The sequence below is a fragment of the Vanellus vanellus genome, assembly GCF_965231255.1.
Source record: "Vanellus vanellus genome assembly, chromosome: 1".
In the NCBI taxonomy this organism is placed as follows: domain Eukaryota; kingdom Metazoa; phylum Chordata; class Aves; order Charadriiformes; family Charadriidae; genus Vanellus; species Vanellus vanellus.
In genome coordinates, this window is record NC_138905.1 from 108,833,895 (window position 1) to 108,852,438 (window position 18,544).

Below are 18,544 nucleotides of genomic sequence, written 5' to 3' on the forward strand. Positions count from 1 at the left end.
AAATCACTTTGTGTCCACTGTAGAAAATAAATGACACTTATGGTGGTTTACAGGGAATAATGCTTTGCAATTTTGCAGTCTGTATTGTTCCAGTGGAAACACTTAGATTCCTAAGAAGGGGAAAATTGGACATATTATTTTTCAAAGTAAAAATGATAGAGATCATCTTTCTTCTTCTGCTTTTCCTGCTTACTAGAGAAACTGACCCATTGACTTATTAGGAGTGCCTGTGTTGTATTTTTGTTTCTTTGTTTACATAAGTAAGTACATGTTTGTTTTTTCCATAAAGGAAACAAAGCATTTTCCTTTGGTGACTTCTCATTTTTTCTGAAGTTGCTCTGAAAGCAAGTCTTTCTCATCTGCCCTGGGGAGGGAACAATTTCACATTGCTGTCCTTTGTTATTATGCGTTTCTCTTGATGGGTGACAATTTCAATGGATATATACAGACAGCAGAGTCACGGCCACATGGAAAACAGGGATTGCACGGTTTCTTAAGTCTGTTACCAAGGAGAGATTTAGTAACCTTGTAGTGATTTCTGTATTCCTGAGAATAGGGCAGTACGTGTTGTTATGCAGGCAGGCTGCAATGTTCTGCACAAGTCAGTTTTTCATGCAGTGTAGTTTCATTCCTGGAGATGAGATGAGGTATCAGGTCTGAATGTCCCAAGTGAGCTGATCGCTGACCTCTCTCTGATAAAGAGCGAACGAGGTAGAGCGTTCAGTTCGCTCAACAGAACTGAATGGTTTATAATTTCATGGAAAAGCTTCACTGTCCTCTGGGCACCTAGTAGAGCTGAAGACCTGAGAACCACACAAAGCCCGAGTGAAAATAACAAATAAAATTTTCATCAATAGTAAGACATGTAATCAAGTGTCAAGTTATTTAAAGCAGTTCCAGTCTTCTTCCAATACTGTTTCAGTTTTGTGTAAGTTGTGGTCTAGCTAAGTAAGTTCAAAAATTTCACAGTTCACTTTTGTCTAGAGGGTGTTATAGTCTTGTCCTATATGCATGTCCAGACCAGGAACCTAACCTGCCTTTATCTTTACACTTTACCAACATTAACACCAACATGCTTAGGTGTTCTCACTGACAGTCCCTCTCTCAGAAGCTTCGAGCCGAAACAAGAAAACACATGTATCATTGTATAGCGCAGATGTGCAAGTGGCTGCGCCTATTAATAGTTTGATTCATATTGTTGATGACTCATCTTTTATGACTAGCAGAGGCAGAACTAATTATTCCACTGACTTTCCTGTTACATTCTAAGCAGGGTGATATTTAGGCAACTCTCCAAACAGAAGCTTCTATGTTTAATGCTTTCACATTTTCTGGGGAGGGAAATACTCTGATAAATGGACTGTTTGGCAGAACATACTACACGTGGATACACCAGTGGTTCAGTAGAGGGTTTTTTAGTTTTGTTGTTTCATTGTTATCAGTGTTCCTTGCTAAGAATCCAGATTTGTCACCCACTGACTGCAAGCTAACCTCAGTTAGCTTCTTTAACTTTGAAGAAAACCCATCTTCTTGTAAATACATTGAGGAAGCTATATGATAAAAATTCAAAGTATCATAGGCTTTGTATTCCCAAATAGGAGCTGTATTTCTGGAAAGAAACTTGTGCTCATGCCTTGTCCTAATGCAGTCCTACAATGTTGGGATTTTTATTTAGACAAGACTAAAAGCTGGTAAACTGAGAGTGTGACCACCATGCAAAAAGCAGGATTTACAGCTGTTGCACTTGCATTTCATGAGTGTCTTCTATATCAGCATCAACTGTGCTATCCAAACTTCAGCTTTCAAGATAATCTACACACTTACAGTGACTTATTACAGTAGTTGTAGTGGTATATAAATATATATGCAATTTCCGTGTACTCTCTCTTTTGCACTTCTTTTAAGCAGACAGGTATGGCAATTTCCAAGGTCTTCACTGAACAGAACCCTTGAAGATTTTCTGATCTTGCTTTGTTACTAGAGTCGGTCAGGCAGGGAAGTAGTAGGCTAGAGCAAAGTTTATGTAGTGCATTACTCTGTATCTGGAATTAGATGAATAAAAAAAAAAAAAAAAGAGAAAGAAAGAAATCACTATAGGTACTTTTCATGAATTTCCCAGTCTGTAATTTTTAGCCATAGTCAGCATGGTATTTGTTTAAAATTAAGTGATCAAAGAGAGATCTATGAAATCAATACGGAAACTATGTTACTCTGCTGTCCGTAGTACCTGTATATTTTAGACACCCTATTAGTGATTGCCCTATAAGATTTTATACATGTCTGACAGTCATTCCATTTCAGTTAAAGATGGTTTTCAAGGGCTCTGCACACAGAATATACGTATTTCCATTGTACCATTGCATATTTTGAGAGGAATTTGTCCCTTCATGCGTATGAACAATTCTTTTAGCTATAAAATAGACCAAATGTCAGAAGAGCCAGACAGCATTCAGCTGTGCTCTGCCTCCTCTTTACAGCAGTCACTTGCCATCAGAGAAGCTGCAGCCACATGACATAATTTTTCTTTTCTTCAGTTGTTACATTTATTTTGTATGTAAAAACAGTAAGTTTGCCCATGGATTTATCTGAACATACATCTGCTCTTGCCGTTCTTTATAGGTTTCCTCATCTCTTGGAATTTGCAATGGGTAATAGAATGTTTTCTCCTCCCAGCAGGAAAGAATGAAGAGATGCTGCTGTAGTCTTTTGCCAAAGACTGGTTTTTCTTTTTATGCAGTATTTCCCTCGTGTTTCTCTCTGTCGAAGAAAGTGCAGTGCATCAATTTGGTACTACCTAAGCATTGGTGATTTGCTCAGGAAAATACTTCATGTAGTTTTTTCTTACATAATTGGGAAGTACTTAGGGTAAACTTTATTGGTGATAGCATTGTATACTTTATGATATGTTCATTTGTATTTACATATACTTATCTTAACAATCATATATACTTGTGATAATGGAATCTTAAATTATTACAGATGTTCCACCAACAAGTCAAGGTGTGGATCACAAGCAGGTCCAGAGAGAACTAGGTGATGTGGTACTACATCTGCACAACCCTACTATCCTTTCTTCCTCCTCAATTGAAGTCCATTGGACTGTAAGTATCAAACTGTCATGGAGGTGGTTATACATACTGCTGAATTGTACTGTTTGGCTGCAGTGGAGTCACACGTTAAGAAACTGTGTGGTTTGTATGCTTGCAAATGTTTTTCTCTGAAATGAGTGCTAGTTGGCTTTGCTTTCCTATTTCATTAAATTTTGTCCCATTTTCACCATTTTATGACTCCATAGAGAGTGTTGTTTACAATATGGTGAGATTTTCAGATAACTTCTCTGGAAGCTAAAGGATTGATCAAAGCTTTCTTAAGTCATATCATTTGAAGCTTTTGCACTGCTTTCAGTAGGAAGTGTGTCAGTCCCCTAATGAGGTAACATGGGTACTTCCCTGTCTGTCAGTTACCAGTGGAGAGAAAAGCTGCATAATTCTGTTTGAAAGTGTTACCTCTATCCTACGTATATACTGAGAAACACACCCAAACCCATATAGCCTCATCTGAACCTATCCTTTCCTATGGTGCTATGAGTACACATGGTACAGGGAGAAGAGACAAAAAAGGGAGATGGTTTTCAGATGTTGTGTTGATGGTGCTCTGCTGGGAGGAAGCAGGAAGTTGGCCACGTGGAGGATACAGCAGAGGAAATGAGAGAGTGAGGAGAAAATTCTGTAGGAGTCCTGATCAAGGGGAGTGGGAACATACATGAAAAAGATTCCAGTAGGCTTACAAGGTTGAGGCCTCAGTGAGACAAAGGGTTAGAAATGGCTTACTGTGGGAGACATTGGGTGGTTAAGAGGTAGAAATGAAGAGAAAGAACAACATGGGAAACTGCAAATACCAAGCAGTGACATTAGAAAATGTAATTCAAAGAAGAGCAGTTTTAAAATAGAACACGGAATGAAGAAGAAATGGGGGATAATTGTCCTGGCTGCAGGAATAAATCCAAAGGGAGTGAGCTTGGAGCTATTTTAGGACTTCCATCTGAGTATGTCAGTATATTGGCAGGGACAGTGTAGGAGAGCACAGAGTGTAGCCCCTGTCTTGCCATGGCAGAACATTTTGAAGAGGAACAAAAGGCATTTTGACTTTGTAGAACAGCCCTAGCCCAATGGAGTCCTGGTCCATGACCGGGGCTCTTCAGTGCTGCAAGAGAACAAATAATACCTGCTGTGTTGCTTGGTAATTACACTGTCACCTGCAGTATGGCCACCTGCGGCAGGCAATCTCCTGTTTTAACTAATAACGTTAAAACATCTTTGAGGTTCCTAGCGTGATTTTGTTTGACCTTTACTTACAGAACAACCTTTTCCAGACAGGCAGTTTTTGTCAGTCTCTTGGGTGGCCTGTGGCTTCTCTGCAATTTCAAAAATAAGCATTACCTCAGTTTCAGCTAACACACGCATTCTTTATGTGATTAGTAAAAATGAAGTGTGTTGCTTTTTGGAGTAAAATTGCAAGCAAAGACTATATGAGATTTTTGAAGATACGGAAAATCTGATGCACTTTTTTTTTGTTGTTGTTGTTATTGGCCTTTCTTATTTATCAGAAATTGAAACCGGTAGTTAAAAGATAGTGGATGCTCCACAAGAGATCACTTCTATAAGATAGCTTTCTGTTTCAGCTATAGCCGAACACATTGAGTCCCACCCTCGTTTACATTAAGATCTCTATAAAATTATCCCAGTCTAAAAAGTAGTTGGGAACACTAAGTATCATTTTGATCTGCTTTTCCAAGTCTTCTGTGTTACCATACTGAGTTTTATGAGCCTCTTCAGAGCCCTCTCAAAACAGCCCTTTCCCTCCAGCAGAGGAGCCTCCCCCTGAAAGGGTGGACATGGAGGAGGTGCTTGGACAAACCTGCCCTCTGACAGGGCCCAGCCTAGTCAAGGTGATGGAGATGGTGCCGGCTGGCTGCCCTTTCCATTCACTTTCTCCAGAAGGAAGCAGGCAGGAAGTAGCACTCATTTCATGGATTTTGGGAGGTTTCCACACCTCAGGAGAGTTGGCAGGCTCTCTCTTTCATCTCAGTATTCATCACCCTGAGTTGTGGACCTGTAGGTCCCCTGTCCTTGCCCTCCCCCCTTTCCCTATGGCCCCCCTCTGCTGCCGGCCAGATTTGGGTGGGCAGAAGTCTGGCCTGTGCTGAGCTCCGTCGCTCCATGGGTGCAAAGGCTGTTCATTTCATGGAGCTGGGACATATTATACAACGCCGTGATGCCCCTGTAATGCCTTCATAAATCCACAGAAACCAGCACAGTTCTACCAGCATCAAACAGATTAATGCACTTGTGAATCAGGCCCGTAATTTGCTGTAATGCAAGGAGCCTTTATCTGCTTTGGCAGTGTTGTTTACTTTGAATAAAATGAATGGATAGTCCAAGGACCGTGCATAGTGTCACAGATGTCATTCCTGGTTCATATTTGTTACAGGATGTGTTGTGTGTTCTGCTGTCTTGCCAGGTGGACCAGCAATCCCAGTATATTCAAGGATATAAAATTCTGTACCGGCCTACGCCAGCATCCTATGGAGAGTCAGAGTGGTTAATCTTTGAAGTGAGGACTCCAACCAAAAACAGCGTTATCATTCCCGAGCTGAAGAAAGGTGTAAACTACGAAATCAAGGCCCGCCCTTTTTTTAATGAGTTCCAGGGAGCAGATAGTGAAGTGAAATTTGCAAAGACCCTGGAAGAAGGCAAGTAGGAGCCAGACTGTCTTCATCTTTCCTTTTTGAAGTAGTAGTCTGGCCTGCTTTCCTCTGATATATTCATTATTTGATTTTGTTTGAAGTGCATGCTGTTTGAGAACAGCAATCTGCAGCAGAGGAGGCTGTGTTGGCCTGATCATTATGTGAATTGTTTGGTGACACAGAAGTAAATATTCAGAACCACACGCGAGAGACGGAGAGAGAGGGATGTGCAAGGATCCCCTCCAACACACAATGGGAAATGCGCTTTTTATCTTCACTGCAGTGTGCACTTCTCCCTGCTGAGTTCATGGTCTGGTCACAAGTGACTTGTGTCAGATTCAAGCACTTGCTAATCACTATCTTGAGTAGATAGCAGACACCACAGAAATCATCAAAGCACTGTATAGCTAAGGGAATGGAAACCACGTTTTTAGAAGGCTTTTATATCTGGATCAATCAATAACAGAAAATGAAAAGATGAATGAGGGCAACAGATATTGTGAACTAAATTATGTATTTCTATCTTATACATGTGCTAAAAAAAAGGAGGTTCATGAAGCTCTTTCTTTTGTTGCTGCTCAGGCATAATGAGTATGCAAGATGGCCAGTGCCTCTGAATAGGGATTTTGGTACCTCTGTTGGTATGTGCAGCCTTTCCCCTTCTCTCTTCCCTCCCCAGTATAAATGCTGTATAGCTCTGGTTTATTGCTGTAAGTGGTTTGAGAGGTGAGAGGTGTGCTTAACTGCATTCATCCTAAGCTTCACCTGAGCATCCAGTTTTTATAAAGAGTATTAAAAATGCAAACCAGGAATTATCATTATGAATGTGTTAATATTAACACATTCTGTCCTGATTTTAAGAAGTTTTGTATTACTCATTATTATTTACACACGAGAGAAAATGAGATTTAGCAGTCTATTGGAGTCAATTTATAGACTGTATTTTTCAAAACTCTTGCTCCTGGGTGAGATGATTTGAGACCAATAAGGAATTCAGTGCTCGGGACTGTGACATTCAGGTAATGGGTATCTGAGTTTGGAGAGTCTGGCGACAAGTGTGACTTTTCCTCTCCTGCACAGCGAGACTGCAGCAGAAGTCAGGAGCCTGGTTGCAGGTTCACATCATTTTCCTTCTGTATCATTTTATCTTCTGGGCCAGAACTGCCCTCAATGAAGGGTGGGGCATAAAAGAATGTATTGGTGAGGCCCAGAAATCATCGTCCTCTTAAAAGCTCACTTCTGCATGTGACGAGCTTTAACCGTTCAATCCTTCTTTCCAAACAAACAGCTCCTAGTGCTCCACCTCAGAGTGTTTCAGTAACCAAGAACGATGGGAACGGGACGGCAATTGTGGTCACCTGGCAGCCGCCCCCCGAGGACAACCAGAACGGGATGGTTCAAGAATATAAGGTACTGCTGGCGTGCCTTGATCCCCCGGCAGAGAGGGGGGTATTGGCCAGGTAGTGACAGGTTAGGTTGTTCGTAGATGCTTGGCTCCATCTACTGGTTAGTCAGAGCAAAAGAACTAGAAAATCATTTCTTTGAATCAAAACTCCCTATTTAGTAATTCTGTTTAGATGGTAGAAGGCAATTAAAACAGCCTCCATAAATCAAAGCAAAGGGTCAACACTCTTAATTAAAACAACTGCTTTCTTGCATTCATTATAACTTGAGAAATGCATGCACAAGCAGGGAGGGAACCATACCTGTTTGGGAACCGTTTTGTGACTCAAAAAGATTGGTCAAGGTAGTAAATATAAACAGGCTTAATGAGTTGAAAAGCTCAGGGATAATAATTAACAGTGTTAAGATCTAAGGAAATTGTGCGTAACTGGATAGTTAAAACAAATGGAAAACTTTAAAGAATGTGCTTGTATAATAATAAATGTATTTAGAGTATAGAAATTTTTCATTTTTTTCACACAAACACAGTTCTCATTATGCTATTTAATTTTTAACAAACTGGAAGTACACTATAAAATATTTATTATTTAATGTTCATTTAGCAGCATACACTGTATTTATTTTCAGTTCAAATTGTTTTGCGATAATTTACACAGCAAATAAATGAAGCTTATTTTTTCCTAAGCAATCTACAGACATTTTAAATGTCTAGTTGTGGATATCAAGTAAGCTTTAGAGCCATGGAGAGGCAGGATCTTTGATTTCAGTCTCCTGCAAATGTGCGTTATTGAGAAAATTTTTCAAATGAGAATGTCTTGACTATTTTTCAGGTTACAACACTGTGCTATAGACATATTCCTAGGCATCAAAACTTATTCTTTTTTTTTTTTTTTCCTCAGTAGAAATGGGAAAGGGAAGAGATCACTAAGCTTCATGGTCAATTTACAATAATAAAATGCCTTTCAGAACCTGGTGAACTGGTGAAAAATCAGTTCATGGCTTAGTTTCAGATACATAATGTAATTGGAAAAAAATACTTGCAAAGTTATTTTATTTAAAGACAGGCCTTGAGCTGAAGAAGTGGAATTATTTCCACCAAGAAGCTGCATCACAGGAATGTTAAGGTTGTAAGGACAAACCAGTAAAAGTCAGGAAATTCTTATTTCTCAGTGGTTATAATACCTAACAGACCTCTTGGCATTCAGAGGTAATAGGCTATCAGGTGTAGGAGCAAGCATCTTGTAGTGCTTGTGTAGCACTAGATGGCACACTGGCACATTTCACATCTACATTTACTGTGTGGATGCCATTATTTTCCTTTGTGCTTTTTACTATGGACGGAAAACAGACAAAATTAATATATATGTAATTCCTGTTTAAGTTGCTATATGTAATTAATATTTTAGTCTAAAAAATAAATAAATGCAGAACCAGTGATTTAAGATGAACTAATAACAAAAAAATAATCAAATAGAAGTCTTGTAAAATTTTCTCTTTGTTTTTCTAGCTCCTATGTCATCTTCCCCCCAAAAAGGTATGCATGTGTGGGGGAGTTCTTTTTTTTTTCCTCAGCAACTCGGATCTAAGGCAAGAGTGTACCTACTTCAATTAAAGGATAGAATAAATGGGAAGGAAGATACCATCTTAACTGAAGAAGTGTCAGTAGCACACGCAAAAAGCCAGAAATTCAAATCCCAGCAGAAGTAATTTCCTTCTTCCCTAGTATGAAGTTAGAAATTCTTTTGTTGAACTAATTCTTTCTTCACTTATGTGTCTGTTATAGTGTGAATTCCTCCTTTCATAACATTCTAAAAGTTAATTTTCACTTGTCTATTTAGGTATACGATTAAATATAGTATGACAAGTATTGAACAACATGATGTTTAACTTAACGTTCTTGGGTTTTTTAATTTCTCCATGTATTTGAGCACCTAAGAATAAAACATTTTTATTAATTAGTAGCGCTTAGTTACAAATACATAATAACTTGTTTTTATTGTTTGCACATACACCATAGTACAAGGTGGCAGTAAGAATTTCTGTTGAAATTATGTAAGTCAAAATGTAGATTTACATCTTTTGTTCCTCACTTTGTTGAGTTTTTATTTACATAAGAGCATTTTCATGCACCATCCTTAAGGATTTAAGAGCAATATTACTAATAATTATAGTAGTTCTAATGACTGAAAGAGTCTCTGCTTAGTATCAGAATATAAAAAGGAGATTATCTTCTCTTCGTGTGCTCTGACCTGCTCTGCAGCAACAGTTATGTATATGCTGTGTTGGGATTCTATTTCAAAGGAGCTTAAAATACGTTTCGGAGCCTCACAGTGTCTTCGGAGCCTCCTTGGCATCCAGAGAAGTAAAAAGGGCCTTACAATGTCCTGAAGGTGAAATAAAATTTCCAGTGTCCAGGCGGAATTGCACAAGGGATTAAGAGCAGCTATCTGGGTGCTACATCTTTTTGGAGCCCTTTATCTGTTAAGAAGCAAACTTCCCTGAAAACAGCAGCATTTCTGAACCTGTGCGGATTGTACACAGGAGGGAAGATTTTACTTTTGACGTAATGCATTGAATTTAACTAATTTAACTTGCTGGATAAATATTTATTGTAGAACAATACATTTGTGGAAAAAAAATAAAAAGGAAATCAACACAGCTTCATCATTTTTTTTGCAGATCTAGATTAGATACTATTTCACCTTTAATAGCAGTTGGGGGTTCAGCCATGCTCTTAAAAGCATTTGCCATATCAACGGTGCAGGCCTAAAGAGATAAAAATATCTCATTGTATTGTTTCTCCCAATCATTTAATATCACTAATGTAATTTATGAAGTAGTGAATTGAAGTCATTAGACCTGTGTCCCGATCTCAACCAAAAAATGAAATCTGATATCATGCTCTTGTCTTTCAATAGAAGATGACATACTACTCAATCCTTGCCTCTCGCTGCCATTTTTTTAGAGGGGAAAAAAAAAAGAAGATAACGTTTGCGGTCTAGCATGACATCGATTCTCTTGTGACATCATGTGATGAAAGACTTGCCCTTGCACTTGAGTGAAGAAAGCCTTGCTTGACGAATGATTCCTGAACAAGAGAATTGCAAATTCATTTAACTGAATGCTCTTTGTAGTTTATGTGAACGATTCTTGGCTTATTTGTTCTGTGTTACTGATGCTTTTAGTTTTATTAGCACTGATGTCACTGGTTGAACTGTAAATTAATTACAATAAACCCATCAAATAATTTTAGTAGTTGGAGCAAGAAGTACCTTTTCAGTATTCATACAGTGCCTAGGACAGCAATCCACGACTGCAGATGTTACAGAAGTGACAAACTCTAAATTTCTTTATCCAGCAGAAAGGAATGTGTCATCCTTCCTTCTACTTATCCTTTGGTGTTGAATTTTGAATGTTTATACAGACCATGCTCTTACTTCCCTGCAGGTTTGGTGTCTTGGCAATGAAAGTCGATACCATATAAACAAGACGGTAGATGGTTCCACCTTCTCTGTAGTCATCCCCTCCCTAGTTCCTGGTATTCGATATAGTGTGGAAGTGGCAGCAAGTACTGGGGCAGGACCTGGGGTGAAAAGTGATCCCCAGTTTATCCAATTAGGTAAGCCTGCTGGTAATCCTACCTATTGGTTTCAATGATTTTTGTTTGTTTGCTTTTGTCTTTTATGGCACTAGAAGTACTTTCAAGACAAGTGAAATAGATAGTGTTACTTGATCTCTGGAATTGCAGGATTTGGCACTTCTGGTTTTAAACTTGCCTTAGAACTGCATTTGAAAGATGGGATTATATCAACACAGTTTTTTTTTAATCTGCCAGTTTAGCAGTGCTTTTTAGTTACTGATTTTTTCAAAGTGAATTTTCACGCTTAAGACTGGTGTAATAAAACATGTAGGGGAGAATGAATCCCTAAGTGTTGGCTCACTTTAGTTTAGGGATGTAACTTGTGATCAGATTTTATCTTTCATTCTTGAAGTAAAAAACCAAGAGCATGCTAAAATTAGGCACAATAAATATGAAATATTTGTGAAGCTAGTAAATAACCTGAGTACAGGAAAAAGAGGTACGCAGATCATTTACAATAATCTTGACCTCCTAACTTCATTTACAGCAAACATCTCTCTGTCATAACTGCAGATCAGGGGCTCCTGGATGTCTGTGGGAGAACTGCATCTTTGCTGCTGTTGGTTAGCTAAAGGTTATTTAAAGTCGCTTTGGGTATACTTATATGCTGCTTTACCGGTATGCCTGTATCAAAATACTTTATCGTTACAGTATATAATTGTGAAAGCGAACTCAGCATGTTGCTTTGGACTTTATGTCCCATCTATCGCTGTGTCATTAGTAGATCTTCCTTGTTATTTAACTTTTTACATTTAAAAATCTATAATTACTGCATGTGAAAACAAGACTGAACGACTAATACATTCTCTGGAAAATTACATGTACATTTCCTTGGCTATTAAGATGAAGGTCAACTTTAACTTATTTAACTTATACAGGCATATGATTCCCAATTACATTAATAGAGATTTTATGACAAAATTACACACAGCTTATATGATACTCCATTAATATGTGCAAAACCCCATAGTTACTTGTTGGCTTGTTCTTTCCTACAGCCAGGTTCCATTCACAGCTTTCTACAGCCAGCTTTCCAGTCAAAGTCGAGTTTGTTCTATGTGGTTTAGATTTTGAAAATTTTAAATTAGTGAGGCTTATAAGTGTAAAATAATGGGGTAACCTGGATGTTCAAAGCCAAGGACTTCATAACCACTTTTTTTTTTTTTTTTCTCTGATGATAAGTAAATGCTAAATGAAGGTGAACTTTATAATGGAGCTTAATCACTTTGGGGGTTTGATAAGTGGAAAAAGAGACAAATAAGATTGTCAGGGTAAGAATTTTGCATGTTTCTGGGTTCCTGGCCTTTACTGACACTATGTTAGATAGCACAAAGCAATCGCACACCTCAGAGGCTGTTCAAATGTGCAAGTCTGGTAGGATCCATATATTTCCTTGTGGTTGAGGTTTGCTTTTGTAGTCTGTGCTGCTTGGTTCCAATTAAGTGGCATGGCCAGGTCTAGATATACTGTAGCTAAAATCCCATAATTTGGATGTTATATGGCAAAGATTTGGAGGAGTCTTGTGGCGGTCCATGCTACTAGAAGCAGCACAAAAAAATACCTAGACAGTGCTGCAGTCCTTTTGGCAACTGCACGAGGCTGCTGAAAATTAGTACTTAAATTTAAGAGGAGTACCCTTTAGTAGCACAGATCAACCTACAGACATCAAGGCAGAAGAATGGTTGAAGTTCTCCTACAGCCCCCGCAAGGAATCACGTTCTTAGTTCTTGGATGTGCTCCCAGCATGGGAGTGGAGCAGACACTGGAGTTTTCTGGTAGCTCTTCTGAAGAAAGAAAATTAATTTGATGATGTCATCAATTGGCACTTTTCACCAGCAATAAATTACATGGTTACAAAGAGAGGGAAGGGAGGCCAGCGAGGGGGAGGAAAGAGGACTAAGGATGCTACTTTTAGAAGGTTTCTACATTTCTGTCACTGATCCCAACTATTCCTTCAGAAAATCTTTTTCTGATATCTGAAATAATACAATCCTTACTTTTTTTCTAATTAATTAAGAATTCCGTGTGTGAAAACAGGATATACTATGTGATTTAGATAGTCACTTAATTGTTTTTTTTAAAGAAATTTTCATTAAAATCTCTATCACCTTATAACATGTTTTTCTTACAAAAATGTGAGACTAGGTTGTGGCTGGCTCTGGAGCATCCAAAGAAGAGGGTTTTTTCCCCAGTGTAGCCTACTGTCTTGCACAGCAACCTCCTATTTGTCTGTGTGCTGTGCAGTGCGCGCCTGGGTTTGTGACTGTGAGAAATGCCTGGGCAGAGTCCCAGCCGGGTGTGTGACAGGAGGAAACTTCACCTGTTGGAGGCCGCCTTCCAGAACAAGAGGGGAGGACAGGAGACGTTGGATTCTCTGAGAGCTGAGGCATGCAATCGCAGTCCCATGCATCAGCTGAGCTGTGATAACTGACCTTGTGCACGCACTTAACCTGTTACAAAGACAGGTACAAATTGTAAGCTCAAAGCTCTTTCATTTTCCGTGTCTCAGCTGACATGAAGCAGCTCGCTGAGCTGCGCTACCCTAGACTTCCCGTGCCACCAGGGACAAGCCAACAATATACTTGCTTCTTATTCAAAAATCACCTTTCGGTGTTTAAAATCATGAGATTAACTGAAAAATCATATGTCTTCTTAGAACGATCTCCTTGGGGCTTCTGAATTTTCCTCTTGGCTTTTGACCTTTCAAAGCTTTCTGTGGAATTCCAAGGGCTGGAAAACCATTTGTTTGTTTATTTTAAAAGAAGAGTTGATATTTTACATAAAGACTGCAAGAGCTTTGGTGTTAAGGAAAAAAAAAATAGTATTTCATAAGAGCTCACCACAGCTCACTGTATCGTGCTTATAATACTGTGCTGTGGAGAAAAAAAATCATAGAATTTTGTTAGAACTTTTTTTCTTGTCATGACGTGTAACTTCAGGACATAGGTTACAAAAATGTTCCATACAGAAAGCTGAGAATTATCACAGCAAATCATTTTTTGCTGATCTCTAGCCTAACTTTTGTACAGTGATGGTATATTAGCTAGCTTGGCAGTATTGCCTATGCCTGTTGGCAAATAAGTAGTGAAATTGGAACATATTGCAACATATTTTGTTCAGGTTACCAGCTCTGAGAAGCCCCACAAATGCAATTAATGTTACTCGGAAACACATAATTGGTATGTATAGTTGGTACATAGTTATTTATTAAGAGATATCTGCAGAATTATTTTAAATGTTGAGTGCATTACTCAACCAGTGGATGTCTCAGGTGTACAAACCACGAAGTCTCGTTGAATCTTTGTTATTCTAATTGCTTCATTTAGGAGATGTGATTTGTGAACTAGCTAGGATGCCTGCAAACATATTATTCTGTCAGCCCTTCAAGTACTTCTAGTGTGATAGTTGTGAGGGTATTTTTTTGATATTTTTGTCTTGTAGCCTGCAAACGACTCAACAGAAGCAATCATTTTTTAACTCTCACAGCAAACCCTTCCAAATCAGTTCAGTGCTGTCTCCTCAAACTGTACGTTATAAAATTGAAGTGCAAAACTGATATCTCTCCAGTTTTGGAAACGTGTATAACTACAAAGGAGATAAAGGACATGGACAGGGGATAGATTTAGATTCGATATTAGGAAGAAATTCTTCACTTTAAGGATGGTGAGGCACTGGAAGAGGTTGTCCAGAGAAATTGTGGAGGCCCCATCCCTGAAGTGTTCAAGGCTGGGCTGGATGGGGCTTTGAGCAACCTGGTCTAGTGGAAGTTGTTCCTGCCCAATGCAGGGGGGTTGGAACTATATGTTCTTTAAGGTCCCTTCCAACCTAAACCATTCTGTGATTCTAAGGTTGCCTGCACACCTGTGAACCTGGAATTTCCTGTCTTTTTTGAATCTTTGGCATTCCAATCATAATTGTACATTAATCTTTTATTTAACACTTAGCAACTTAAATGTTAGGTTTTACATTATTATCACTTATATGAATATTTAACTTTAGAGAATTACAGGTCCTAATTCTTGATGTAAATTGTACTCAGTTTTCATTGGAGTTTGAAACTTGGGAGCTTCAAGACAGTCAAATAGGGCAGCTTGTGAGCAATAGCCATAGCAACGTTATCTGTGATGCGAAAGAAGGCTCTTATCTTGGGGTAGAAGAAGAAGGGGTGAGTCACTGTGATAATATGCTGGTTTCAGGGAGTTGTGGGATCAGCCTGCTCCAACAACTCTGAGGCATTTTCAAGTACATTAAATGTTGCGGCTGCTACTCTGGCAGTGAGATGCGCTTTGCCGTAGAATGTTTATGTTCACTTATTATTTTGGCAAGTCTCCCCGAGGAGTGCAAGCAGGAACAGGAATGTTGATTATGAACTGTTTATATCTCAGTCAAAGCTTCCAGAAATTTCCTGGGATAAAGAAAAGATACTTTTCTTTAGTTAAAGAGCTTTTTTCCTGACTGATTGTTGAGGATCTCATAGGACTATTATGGAGAGGGAAGATGCCCTTCTCAAAGAAAAACTTCCAAGATAACATTCCTGGAAATTTTTTAGAAATTAGGGGTTCACTAGATTTTACTCCCTTTGCTTTATGTTTAGCTTACTTTCTATTTTTTAATTATAACAGGAGCAGGACATGGGTCAAATGTGGCCTATTGAAAGCCCTTTTATCATCTTTTCTATGATGCTGTTTGTATGACACACATGCGTTTTTCTCTTCACCGTGTGTGTAAATATATACCAGCTTATTTAATGTAATGGCTCTAACAGTCCACCCATGTACAATGTGCCATAGGCCTAGTTTCTTAAAAGCAAATATATTGTTATGTTGTTCTTATGCTTGCAGTGGCTAGCAAAATAATACCCTAAAATTATTCTTAATTAAAAATTAGAACAATAAATGTTCAAAGAGATTCTTCAGTATTTTGTAATCTTCAGACATGCATTGACTGAGCAATGCAAAATGTTTGCATAATATAAAAGTACTGTCTTTGTCTATGGCTGAATTGTTGACACGTTTAAAAAACATTTTTATTTGGCTTTTGAGTTTGTGATTATTCCCCCCCCCCCTAGATTTATTGTTTTAAATATATATATTTAAAGGGTTAGAGAAAAAATATTTATCAGTCTTCTAAATATATTCAGGACCATAGGTTCTCTGGAAGTCTGTTGTTCTATCCCATTAAGATGTACAAGGTAGTGTAGCTGTTTAAAAATACAGAAATAGAAGGCTTACTCATTTTGAAAAGAGACCGCTGATGCAAGTTTTCATATCTGAATATGGCCTCAGCTGCAAAGAAACAAAAGATGAGATAGAGAGTGACAGATTTAATTCATTGGTCACAGTATACTTTATATGTTTAAGCCCATCTGGCCACTTGTGTGGAACTTCACTTGGCTGTCTCCATAAAATCTGAAGCAACCCATCTTAACCTTGCACAAATAGGCATGAAATCTATAAACCCAGCAGACGCAAAGGGTGTATTAGTAAGAAAAGAATGAGTTTGCCTGGTGAACTTTCAGACTGGGCAGTGCACTTAGGATCACAGAAGATAAAGGGACCTGAAATATGAAATAAAATTTCCAATAAGGTAGCAGTCAAAGGCGGTGGTGATTCCTCGGCAAAATAGGTATTTGACACTGATGTCACAAAAACTGTAATCTGGAATTCTTCACTGGAGAAGCTGTTATTAATTTAACCATTTCCCATTCGAAAAGGTATCCTTTTCCAGAGGAGGTTTGTTATTTACTGTGAGTCCATCTCCTGTTTGTATTGCAGTTTCTTACATTTTATTTAGGCTTATTTTGGAATAATGCAAGACGTCATCAGAAAAATAAAAACCAAATCTATTCACTGCTTAGTTTGTAGGGAAAAGGTATTGTTTTTTTAAGTAAATAGGTTTTCATTTCTTATATAGTTTATATTAATAGAATTAATAACAGCACCTTTCTCCTTAAAACACTAATCTCTCATTCTTAATCTGATGTCACTACCCAAAGTAAAAAGCAACTAGCTGTTGGATTTACACAAGGGTAAAAATGGGTCTTTCAAAGACTAAGCTGTGGAATGTGTAAAGCAATATCCGCTCTGAGTAAAGGTTTTGAATTCTTGCCCTCACCCTGTGCAGTAATGAAATTTCCAGTAAGTGCTCACTGTAGTGGTTAAAAAATCAGGAAGGCAGTATTTTGTCTTTGAGTTGCTTCATTTCAGTTAGAAAGCATTGGTCACTAACTGAATATTCTTACTGCTGTTCTTAGAAGGTTCTTGCAAAAGTTCAGTACAGAAAGAGCAGAAAACGCTGATTCTTACAGGTGATTTCTCTATTAAAAAAAAAAAAAGTGCATGGAAAACTACATGTTCTTTATTTTGATGTAGGATATTTACGGATAAACTGTTCTTGAAAAAGGGCTGCTTGTTCAGAAATAATGAGACTGCTTTACTATTTTTGCCAATTCACAACTCATTTTTTAGTTACCCTTTAGCTTTTTCAACTATGTCAAGAGGGCATGATTCGTTATTTTGTAATTTTACCTCTTTACGTCTTTTTAAGTATTCAGTCTTTGTTGATTGAGGTCCAAGTGAGAGACTGCAAAGAGTACGTTAGACGTTAGATAAGTAATCTGTCAGGAACTGCTAAATTAAAATGTATCCCTCAATACCAACGTCATGTGAATGTACTTGGAATTTTTAATTCTTCTGTGATTATCAGTTATGAGAGCGGATGTTTGGATAGCTGACTTCTACCCATTCGCAGAGCTCAAAGAACAGACTACGCATTCTTCATACTTGAGCTTTCTTTTAGTTGCTGTGTTCTTTGCTGACTTTCTGAATAATTTTCTGAAGCTGGTGTTGCTTTGCTAAAATAAAAATAAAATTAAAAAAAAAAATAGCAGTCCCCAAATTTGAAATTTATGTGCCTAGCTTTCTATTTGTTTGCTTAGTGGCCTGATTTTAGCAAGTTTTGAAAACAAACAAAAGTCAGTGAAGTTGGAGGTACCTCTCTTGTATGGAAAACAAACCATTTCTATCTATACCTGTAAAAAGATTTTGAAGAGGAGTCTTGAAAACCTGGACTATGGTTATGTCAGTTCTTTTCATCCTGCCTTTTACTGTTGCTCATTCAAATTAATTGGCTATTTGGGGTGTCTTTTTTTCAGATTCTCATGGAAACCCTGTGTCTTCAGAAGATCAAGTCAGTTTAGCCCAGCAGATTTCTGATGTAGTAAAGCAGCCTGCCTTTATTGCTGGAATTGGTGCAGCCTGTTGGATTATCCTTATGGTCTTCAGCATCTGGTTATATCGCCACAGGAAGAAGCGAAATGGACTCACTAGTACTTACGCTGGTATCAGAAAAGGTGCCGTATTATATATTTCAGTTCACTGGCTGCTGTATGCCTGTTTGCTGGCTATTTGCTTTACCATCAGTCTCTTGTCCTTCTAAGGCTCAATGCAGGAATTATCATATTACTGCAATATTTTCAGGAAGTGTGGATCAGGAGCCAATGCAGAAAGCAGCGATATTTACATAATGTGTTAAACCTGGCTTTAAAGCGTAAGCCTTTAGCAAAGTACCTAGACTAGCTTTCCATAAAGATACTCCTACAAATGAGAAATGTTGAGATGGATTTAAGGCTGGCAGCTTCCAATACGTCCTTGCTACCTGACACTGTACCGTCTGAAAAGGAGCCAAGCAGATGGTAGTTCATTGTCCCTCCTGTTCAGTCCTTTGCTTGCTGCTAAGACTACTAACTGTGGTGT

The 18,544-nt window shown here is 38.3% G+C and overlaps 1 protein-coding gene across 1 annotated transcript in view; it reads left to right on the forward strand.

The window, feature by feature from the left end:
* ROBO1 (roundabout guidance receptor 1) overlaps positions 1-18,544 on the forward strand; it is a gene marked incomplete at its 5' end in the record, with an annotated part of 544,235 nt that overhangs the window by 489,175 nt on the left and 36,516 nt on the right. Inside the window, 5 exons of the mRNA XM_082491545.1 lie at positions 2,980-3,101; positions 5,521-5,752; positions 7,035-7,156; positions 10,598-10,769; positions 17,944-18,141. Of these exons, the coding sequence (XP_082347671.1) occupies positions 2,980-3,101; positions 5,521-5,752; positions 7,035-7,156; positions 10,598-10,769; positions 17,944-18,141 (846 nt within the window). The remainder of the gene's footprint in view (positions 1-2,979; positions 3,102-5,520; positions 5,753-7,034; positions 7,157-10,597; positions 10,770-17,943; positions 18,142-18,544) is intronic.